General features: G+C 34.5%; 1 protein-coding gene across 1 annotated transcript; it reads right to left on the bottom strand.

Annotated features, from left to right (window-relative positions):
* Positions 1–283: 283 nt before the first annotated feature.
* On the bottom strand, positions 284–9,267 carry LOC105108485 (putative ATP-dependent RNA helicase mfh2). The gene is made up of 21 exons (XM_011002807.1): positions 9,074–9,267; positions 8,652–8,976; positions 8,299–8,442; positions 8,016–8,054; positions 7,819–7,901; positions 7,602–7,716; positions 7,180–7,271; positions 7,039–7,093; positions 6,833–6,954; positions 6,632–6,745; positions 5,508–5,701; positions 4,849–4,979; positions 3,531–3,591; positions 3,340–3,410; positions 3,091–3,140; positions 2,864–3,029; positions 2,636–2,763; positions 2,217–2,546; positions 1,861–1,970; positions 1,145–1,354; positions 284–908 (listed from the first exon to the last, which is right to left on the bottom strand). The coding sequence occupies exons 1-21, from the start codon at positions 9,113–9,115 to the stop codon at positions 353–355; spliced, it is 3,138 nt and encodes a 1,045-aa protein (XP_011001109.1). The 5' UTR covers positions 9,116–9,267; the 3' UTR covers positions 284–352.
* Positions 9,268–9,975: the final 708 nt, after the last annotated feature.

The following is a 9,975-nucleotide window of genomic DNA, read 5'->3' on the forward strand; positions in this document are numbered from 1 at the left end:
TACAAAGATGACTAAGACCAACTCTTTCAAATGTCAAAAGGATAATAAAGCATACCAAGAGCGAATGAATATTCAGTCAAACAGTGGCAGAAACGTTCGTCTGTAGGCAAAAACATCATTGGATTAAAATTTGAATTTTTTTATTAATATTTTTTAATTGTTTTAATGTGATGATAAAAATAATTTTTTAAAAATAAAAATATATTTTAAAACGAACCTATGCTACACTTCCAATCAGCCGTATCTCGCGTCGGACTATTTGACAGATTATACCTTTCCAGAGTATTTTCAAAATGCCTGCTTCCATCAAGTCTTTGAAGGTATGAGGCGAGCTAGACAGATTTTCACTGCATTACAATATCCCAAGATCAAATGATGGGGAACTTTGTGGGTCTGATTTTAGAATCACTTCCTGCTTTTGTACGGACAAGTCTGATCGTTGGTTGGGAAGTAATGTAGCTTGTGCTTCCACAGCATCAAGATCAAGAGTGGCAAAAAAATCATCATAGAACATGTCCTCATTGGCATCAATTTCGTCTGCCGGAACTTGCTGGAATGATGCTTTCTCTGGAACCTCTGACTGCGAAGAGAACTTTTGCTCTAAGTTCAGAACAGGAATAGATGATTGACAAAAACTAAAATTTCCTTTCCTGGTTTCTGATCTTGTCTCGTTCTCTCTCTCAAAATCAGTGGTTGTACAGGGCCTTGCTGCAGAGATCCTCTCTTGGTTGATTTGGAAGGGTCCTAAATCCCTTCCAGCAGACTGATTGGCTGAATCAGTTTGAGGTGTCTTGACCGAGGAGCTCCCACTTCCATTCATTCTACTTGTAGACGCCCCGTGATCAGGAGTAAAGGTGGCACTAGAACTAGATTCCCTTGCCATTGGTGATTGGCTGAGCAAAGAACGCCTGTGGCATGACGACATCAATTAGATTTAACACTCAGCAGTTTCATCCCAATAGATAGTATATGAAGAGATTATTAAAATAACCATCTAGAAAACGAAATGAAGCATGCAACCTAGCTTGACAGATAACTAGAACTTTCAGATTCCAATACTGCAGTTTATATATATATATATCTTAGATTAAGCCCTAACACACATGGACATGCGCACAAGATAGACTGACGGGGAGTCAAAAACCTGTAAACTGCCATCATGTCAGCTCTGCTAGCTTTGGAATCAGCACTTGCCACTGTTGGATTTATCCTGTCATCTATGAAACTATCATCATTTGAACTGTTTCCCAGGTCATCTGCCTCGTCATCAGATATTTCAGCTTCCGAAGATACTCTGATCACACCCAAAATGCAGAGAAGGCAGCATGAACATTCAGAAAACAGTAGTGTCTTACAATTTGTAAATTTCCATGCAGAGGAAAAAAAAAAGGCATATGGTCAGAAAAATGCAGAAGCCAGGTAATATATGTACATCCACAGAAAAGGGAATAGTCAAAGCGTGCAAACATACAAACACATGAGATTTAATTGTGGCCCCCGAATCCATTTCTTATAAATTTCCATGCAGAGGGAAAAAAAAAGACATATGGTCAGAGAAAAATGCAGAAACCAGATAATATATGTACCTCCACACAAAAGGGAATAGTCAAAGCGTGCAGACATACAAACACATATGAGATTTAATTGTGGCCCCCGAATCCATTTATTATGACAGTATTAGTTTTGCATGATTAATGTAAATGTCTTGAACGAACATATAAAGATTAAAGATCTCCTTGAATGCATAACTAAATATATACCTCCTTCGACTAATTAAATTTGTACAATTAACTGCTTCATTTTTTTCTGTACCACTTTGGCCTATATTAAATGACAAACTGCAAAATGTTGATTAACTACCATGTTTGGCGTACAAGCATTTTGAGCTGTAAAAGATGATTACCTTCATTGACATTATCCCCTTCTTGAACAGGGTTAGCTTCCAAGCACTTACGTGAAGAGGCTTCATCCTACAACATTTGGCCAATATTATATGACAAACTGTAAAAAGTTAATTGACTATCATGTTTGGCGTACAAGCATTTTGAGCTGTAAAAGATGATTACCTTCATTAACATCATCCCCTTCTTGAACAGGGTTAGCTTCCAAGCACTCACGTGAAGAGGCTTCATCCTACAACCATTATACAAACATATAAACAATAGAATCCAACATTAAGGAGAAAAAATGTCAAGAAACCAAGCTTGAAAGGAAACCTCAGCAGAGAAAGCTCCGCATTCCCTAGTAAAAGGGAGATCTTGCAAATGTTGCATTGAGTCAATCAGCATCTCCGTACGGTGAGAATGCATTACTCTGTGCACTCTGGATGGAAATGATTGGAAACGAGGAAAGGCAATCAGAGATGGTGTCCAAGTATTTCCGGGGTGGAAATACTTGGCAAGTATAGCAGTCTCTGCAACAGTTAGATTTTCTTTGAAAACGGGTGTCTGAATGCTATTATCATCCTTCACTTTCTTACCACGAGGAACATATTGTTCAATTGACAGCTCAACAAATTGGACTTCTGGTTTAAAAATATGAGGAATCTGAAACAAACATAACAGAATTCTAGCTTAAGAAGATAAAAGTATTAACAACAAGGGATACAACCAGAGAACTTTCCAACAGATCTCACCATTCTTGAGCTAGAATGGAAACTGAAGCTATTTATCCCCCCATTATGCATATGCTTCTTTATTGCCCTGCTGTTTGCTTGCTTTCGCATGTAACCCTTCAACTCAGAACCTTCACAAGCTAAAACTAGTGAAACTTTGTCAAGGATCTAATTGAAAGCAACGTAGGGAACTGCAAAAGCAAACAGTTTTACAGTCTTCAGAATGAAAATGAAAATGAAAAAGGATATCAACTCGTCCATCATGCTTCCTTCCAGTTCTTCCCATGCGTTGAATCATTCTCAATGGTGATACATTAGCATCAAAACATACTACAAGATCAACTTCCATGATATCTAGGCCTTCTTCACCAATTGATGTTGCAACAATTACATTGTATCCCCCAGTTCGAAATTTCTGTGAGCAATTGAAGTAAGTGAATGCAAGGAGCTTAGAAAATACTATGTAACATAAATACCTGCAATACAGCCTGTTGAACTTTCTGTGATTGGCCTTTCAATGCTTTTCCTGCATGACTTTATCAGTAACTAACATCTCATAAATGATTGCCACATAGATTATCATGTTCAATTCAATTCCATAAATCATAAGAAAAAGGAAAGGAACAAAATAAGGCACATTGCAACATTTAAAAGAAGACAGTAGTTCCTTTTGGAAGGAATAAATGAGAAGGAAAATAAAAATAAAAATGAATAGAGCTACAAACCTGAACTTTGACCAATAAACTCAGTTGCTTTAACCAGATCTCCAATGGTTGCTAATGTGTTCATTATATCCCTAAATAACAACATAGTTACCCCAAGGAAAACTTTTCTAAGACGAGGAATGCGCAATAAAAGAATTAGAAATATTGAATAAAGCAATACAGTAAAAATGAACTTAAGAAATTCTTTTCACCTTACACTTCCTCTGAAGTTGGAGAAAATTATAACCCTTGAGTTTTGTGGATCCTTAGTTTCTGCAACCACATGTTTGACAATCATATTCACCAGAAGATAATTAAATTTTCAAGTTTAATGAAATACAAGACATAAAATTCAAGATTAAAAACTAGCAATTCATTAGAAAGTAAAATTAACAGCATAAGTATAAATTCGGAACTGAGTCTTGATGATCCTAAAATGACTGGCTCTATATCAATCAACCTTGTTGAGCTTTGGCAACAGAAGAAAAATCTACCGAAACTGTAAAACCATTTCTTCAAAATAGAGACTAACATGGAATTGAGTTGCGATTAACCAGACAATATTGCTGATCCTCCATGGAATAAATACATACAAACATGTGTGAGCATGTTGCTCTACATTTCCTATCCACCGAAGAAGAAAAACATAACCAAGTTCCACTGCAAACAACAATCTTATTTCATTCAAAATTCCTATCCAACAAACAGGAATGATCATAAACAAGTTTCATTGAAGAAAAAAATAATTATTTTCTTCAAAATCCATATTTACAATCCAACACCAATGCATATAGACATTTAAATGTCCACTTCATCCAAATAATCCTTGCTTGCTCATTTAAGTCGAGTCGCGGCTATTTCAGCTTCACTACGCCAATTCTTATCCAAAAGATCAAAGGTATACTGGTAGATTACAGGTTTGCTGGAGAAAGAAGCAACAGATACCCAAAATTTAAAAAGTCAAAGTTATATGCTGTTGCGAAACCTTTCATTTCTGGTCTTTGATTTGTTTGTTCAAGTAGTGCAGTTACATTTTCTAGTTAGATGTTGAGGTCAAACCAAGAATTAAAAATGATATGCCTCCATGTCAATGTAATGCTTTCAAACAAATAGAATGTCAATTAACAATAATTTTCAGGATGTTTGAAGCTTGAATGAAGGTGTGACTGCCTTCTTGTCCTAGGTGTGATGGCATGAACTTCCTTTTTGTTTCCATGCAGATTTAGATTTTGCAAATGTTTGCAGCATTTGATCTATCAAACAGCAACATAGTTTAATTCCTTTAGACCCAAATTTTGTCCGTAACACCTAAAGTTCCTTTTTTCCACAAAATACAACCTAAAAGCACAAGTTTTCCAGCTTGATCAGGGACCCCTCCTATTGTGAATCTTAACAGCTGACAATTGAAGTTTCTAAATAATATGTGAAGTTCAACATAGTAAGGCAGAAGTGTAAAGGGGGAGTAAAAAGACTGGCATGCAAATCAAAACTGCAATTTTTTTTATGTTCAAGAAAGAGGATGCCACTCACTGAAATGGTCAACAAGTACTTCCAACATTTTTGACAATTTGGGACTAGGTGCACCATGAGACAAGCTTTGTTGCATTAAAAGCTTTATTTTCCTAATATCTTCATTTTTACCCATCAGTCTTGCAAATGACCTGCAGCAATCAAGTTAGATCAGCCCAAGCCATCTGGATAACAAAAGGCAACCTATCAATGACCTTTAATACTGCAGCAACATTAAATATGTTCACATTAAAAATTTCACCCATCAGCCTAAGCACTGTTTGGTGAAGTTCAGATGACCAAATCAAATACCATTGCCATTGTCAAATCATCATACAGGACATCTCTACTTGGTAACCTGAGGGTATGGGCTTTCAGTTAGAGAAGAACATTAAATCTTAAAGGATCTTTTACAAGGAGAACTCTTTAATTCAAATCCTCAGAGAACCCCAAGTCCATACAAGAAAGCTCGATGGCCTACCCTCCAATCTAAACAACATAATCTTCTAGCATCGAAACATTTCATGGTTACAGATACCACACTTATAGATTTCTAAGGTCAGGAGATGAAGAACTTTTTGATGATGTTTCATATCCAATGAAAAGCAGAAACTGCTCAATGGAAACTAATGTTTAAATGATCAAGGCAGTGCTGGAGTGGAGAATGCACAAGAAGATACCATTGTTTCAACTTTTCTTCCAGCATCTCATATGCTGGCCTTATTCCATGACTTGAAAGGAGCTTACGGATGTGGTAAAGAGTAATAAGACCTCCAAAACAAGCTTCAATTTCTCCATATCTGTTCTGGGGAAGGTCCAGAGGAGGTGCTCGGCGAAATTTATCTCTTGAGTTGAGTAAATCAGGTGGGCTTAACTGTCATATTTTGATGTCGAAGTAAGAAAACCAGAAGAAGTTGTGGTTTCATTAAACAAAGACCAGAACAAGGTAGATAGCGTTGTAGCATAAACTATCATAGAAACTTTTTGTTATTAAAAATGAAATATTAGTCCAACATGGAAAAAAAATTATTAAAGTATTGCTCATTTGGAGTGGAGCAGCAAAGAAAAAAACACAATGGCTTGTTGAATTAGCTCAAAGTCAATAATGAGACTTTTTACTTAAGATAAACGTAGTTACCATAGAATCAAGCATGGCACTAAATTATGGAATCTAAACATAACTTTCACTGCATAAATTTGAATAGTTAGCTTCTTTCTGATTTTTATGATATTTGGAGGTATATATTCATGTTGAAAATGGATGTCTAGAAAACATTTGGGGTCATCACCGGTGGATAATATAGTTCATTTGCTTTCTTTTCCCCCTCAATGTACCATGTAGAACTGATCTACATTTCCAAATAAATGCTAATTTTCCCTCTTTTCTAACTGCTCCCATTCATGAAATTGTTGGGCATTTTAATTGCCCATTGTGGCACTTTCAAGGTTGAAAATTTATTAGATCAATGGCTAAAATAGCTAATAAAGCCTGAGCAGGCCCTAAAAAGAAACTGTCATCCATACAGTTTATTATAACTCCTTTCAGTCGATAAATTATTAGATCAATGGCTAAAATAGCTAATAAAGCCTGAGCAGGCCCTAAAAAGAAACTGTCATCCATACTGTTTATTATAACTCCTTTCAGTCGATAAATAACAATGATAATGGAGCTACCACACTCTAAATTGAAAGAAATGTTATTATTGCCTGGGAATTTATTGAATAAAGGAAAGCAGTAACATTAGCATACTAGAGTTAACACAATGAAGAAAATTGAACGAATTTGTAATTTATCAAGTCATACTGTTTGATAGTCTCTATTCTGGAGAAGTCCAAGTGTTGAAAGCCTTGCCACATATGGACGTATCACTTCCAAAAGCCGTTTGTTAATATCAACAGCTTCTTTCCCCAATGCAACCTAGTAACATTTCATAGAATATGTCAAATTCATTAGTAAATACAAATATCCAACAATAATTTTTCAAAGAGCCATAGCAGACCATACCTCAATTAGTTCAATCTTTCTGTCATGAACATATGGAATGACATCAGGATCACTTTCATTACGATATTCAAGAGCTGATATCTGTAAGTTATCAATGATATGCTGGACAGCCGGCTGTTTTGCTAAACAATTTGCATTTAACATAAAAGTTTTCAGATGTCGTGGCTGCTTTTATAATGAACCTAATGAGATTATCTGTAACTTACATCCTGGAGTCGCAGTCAATGCTAATATTCTCACTTGCACTGGTATGGCCAACAACTACAAAACAAGATTATCAAATAGTATCTCAAACCAGTAATTTATTGCCAGTAACAACAAAAACTAAAGAAAATAGAGCAACAAACCTCGCGAATTGCTACACAGTAAGAATAATTTCCTGATGCTCTATGAGCCTCATCAATTACCAAACAAACCAAGTGTTTTGCCAGACATGTTCCTGAAAGTTGCTCCATGTGAGAAAACTATTGATGGAATAAACGAAAGAAATACAATGCAAGGACAGCTGGAAATCTCAGGACATATATTTTCACATATTCTGTATGAAAAAAAAAACAAACAAAGTCTTCCATCTTCCTTAACAAAATTCTTGTTCTGTATGAAAAAAAAAAAAACAAACGAAGTCTTCCATCTTCCTTAACAAAATTCTTATTCACTCAAAAAATTCACATATCATAACCATTTTATGTTCACATGGTTTCCATATAAAATATATTAAGGTGTAACCTTTTTGTAGTTAGGAGTATTATGGCGTTACTAAGAATATTACCAGATTGAATATCCTTTTCCAGCACTTGTGGAGTAACAAAGAAAACTCGTTTAGTTTTCCAAAAACATGCCCTTTTTGTAGGGCATACCTGGCCGGTCATATCAATTGTCCACTCCTGCAATCAGTTTATTACAAGAACCATGACAAACTAAAGTTCCCAACCGAAAACCAATATGTAAGCAAAGCATTCCATTGACAACTAAATTCAACATCTTACTTGTGGTATCCCCACAATATTATGGCATGCTTCTATTTGTTGCATCACAAGCGGTCGAGAAGGAGCAGCAAAAACTATTTTACCTGCAATGAAATACGAATACACATCATACCTATCAAACATTCAAACCTATCAAACATAGGAAGCCCACGGCATTAACTGCTTTCAAGTTAAACTCATTGTACTAATTCACTCACCACTAGATTTTTTCCCTAACCCATAGCCTTCCATCAAATCTACAAGATATGATGAAACATCCATGCAATTGATAGTAAAAACCAAATTACATTGTATTGAATTGACAAAAGATCAATCTGATAACAATTATTTTAATAATAAAATAAACCGAATTAAATTATTTTATTTTAATGATAAACCGAACCCGATTGAATCGATTAACCAAGACATTTTATGGTTTAAACTATAGTTGGGTTCTAATAAAAAAATTGTGCATTTACTGAAGCATGTAGAGAGATTTACCATCAGGAAACCATCTGAAGTAGTTATACATAACAACAGCAGCAATAAGCGTCTTTCCGAGCCCAGTTGGCAATGCAACCAATGTGTTCGTAAATAATGCGGTCTTTGTTATAGCTAATTGATAGTCTCGGAGAGGTACATTGACTGCAATATAAGAATCGATAGCCATATTTATCATCCAGAAAATAAAATAAAAAAATCTCTAAAAACAATAAAATTATTCCTTCAAAACCCAAAATTTCACAAACACCTTTTTTGCCTAAACCCCCCTAAATTAATAAAAGAAGCACCTTTTTCGCCTAAACCCCCCTAAATTAATAAAAGAAGCATTGAAAGAGAAAGGTGATAAAGACCTGGGTAAATCCAAGTTTTAGCTGCCTCGGCATCAATCTCAACGCAACACGGCCTCCCATCACTGTTGATGATGCCATTACCCTGATGATGTCGGACCTCAACCGTTGGCTTCACCGGTGGACTCGCTCTGCCAATAAACTTATCGAGCGTGGATTGCTTGCAAGTCCCAGTCTTTGTACATGAATAATAAGAAGAATGATTAAGAATATTAACGGGAGGGGTAAAATTGGAAGAAGAAGCTTGATTAATTGTAGTAGATGAAGGGTCATTTGCTCTTTCACAAGCGGCATCGATTTCTCTGACTGCTGCCTCCCAATCAAATTCCTGCAAGCGACAGAGTGAGTGAAGTTAGAGAGAGAGAATTTAGTGAAAGATTGATTGCTGGATTGGAGGTTTAAGGAAGCAGAATTGAAGAAGTTACGTCGTCGTCGTCGATTATTTGGAAAGGAACTGTTGATGTCATTTTCAAATTCACAACAATCTTTGTTTTTATTTATTTATTTATTTGGATTTGGATTTGGATTTGGCAGAGATGCAGGGAAAGAGAGGAGGGTGATCGATTGGCGGCAAAACTTGAAAAGTTAATTTTAGCTTTAGCTTTTCTGGTGCGTGTATGTGATTCCGTTTTATTATAATATTTTTTATTTAAAAATATATTAAAATAATTATTTTTAATTTTAATTCAAATTTATTAAAATCATTAAACAATATTTTTTAGATTTTAGTAAAAATAAAAATATTTTAAAGTACGTTTTGATTTATTATTTTACTTGAAAACATATTAAAATAATTTTTTATTTTTTAAAATTTATTTTCCAAATCAATATTTTAAAATAAAAAAACTAAAAAAATTAATTTTAATTTTTTTTTATCAAATTTTAAACCAATAATGTTTTAGCCACATTACCAAATACACCAATATCACATAACAAATAGCTATTTAATTATATATATAATAAATTTTTAAAAAGCTATAAAATTATAATTTTTATGTCAAATTATAATTTTACAATTTTTTCTATTTGATTTCAAATTACAATAGATATAAACCCAAAATCACAGGTAAAATGTGTGTGTTAAAGAGATGCTGATAAACGAAAGATAAGTTCTTTTCCTATTTGTTTTTGTCCCTCTCTCTTTGAATCAGGAAATATAAAAGTGTTGAAGGTAGATTTTTGTTCACATAGTCGACATCTTAATAGACTTTATAATTGATTTCAGAACCATAATTTCTAATGGACTTTATATTTTCTGCATAATTGATTTCAGAACCATAATTTCTAATTTTCCAACAGCTAGGGTTTGCTTCTATTCTACAACCCC

This window comes from Populus euphratica, unplaced genomic scaffold (assembly GCF_000495115.2).
Source record: "Populus euphratica unplaced genomic scaffold, PopEup_1.0 scaffold312.1, whole genome shotgun sequence".
In the NCBI taxonomy this organism is placed as follows: Eukaryota; Viridiplantae; Streptophyta; class Magnoliopsida; order Malpighiales; family Salicaceae; genus Populus; species Populus euphratica.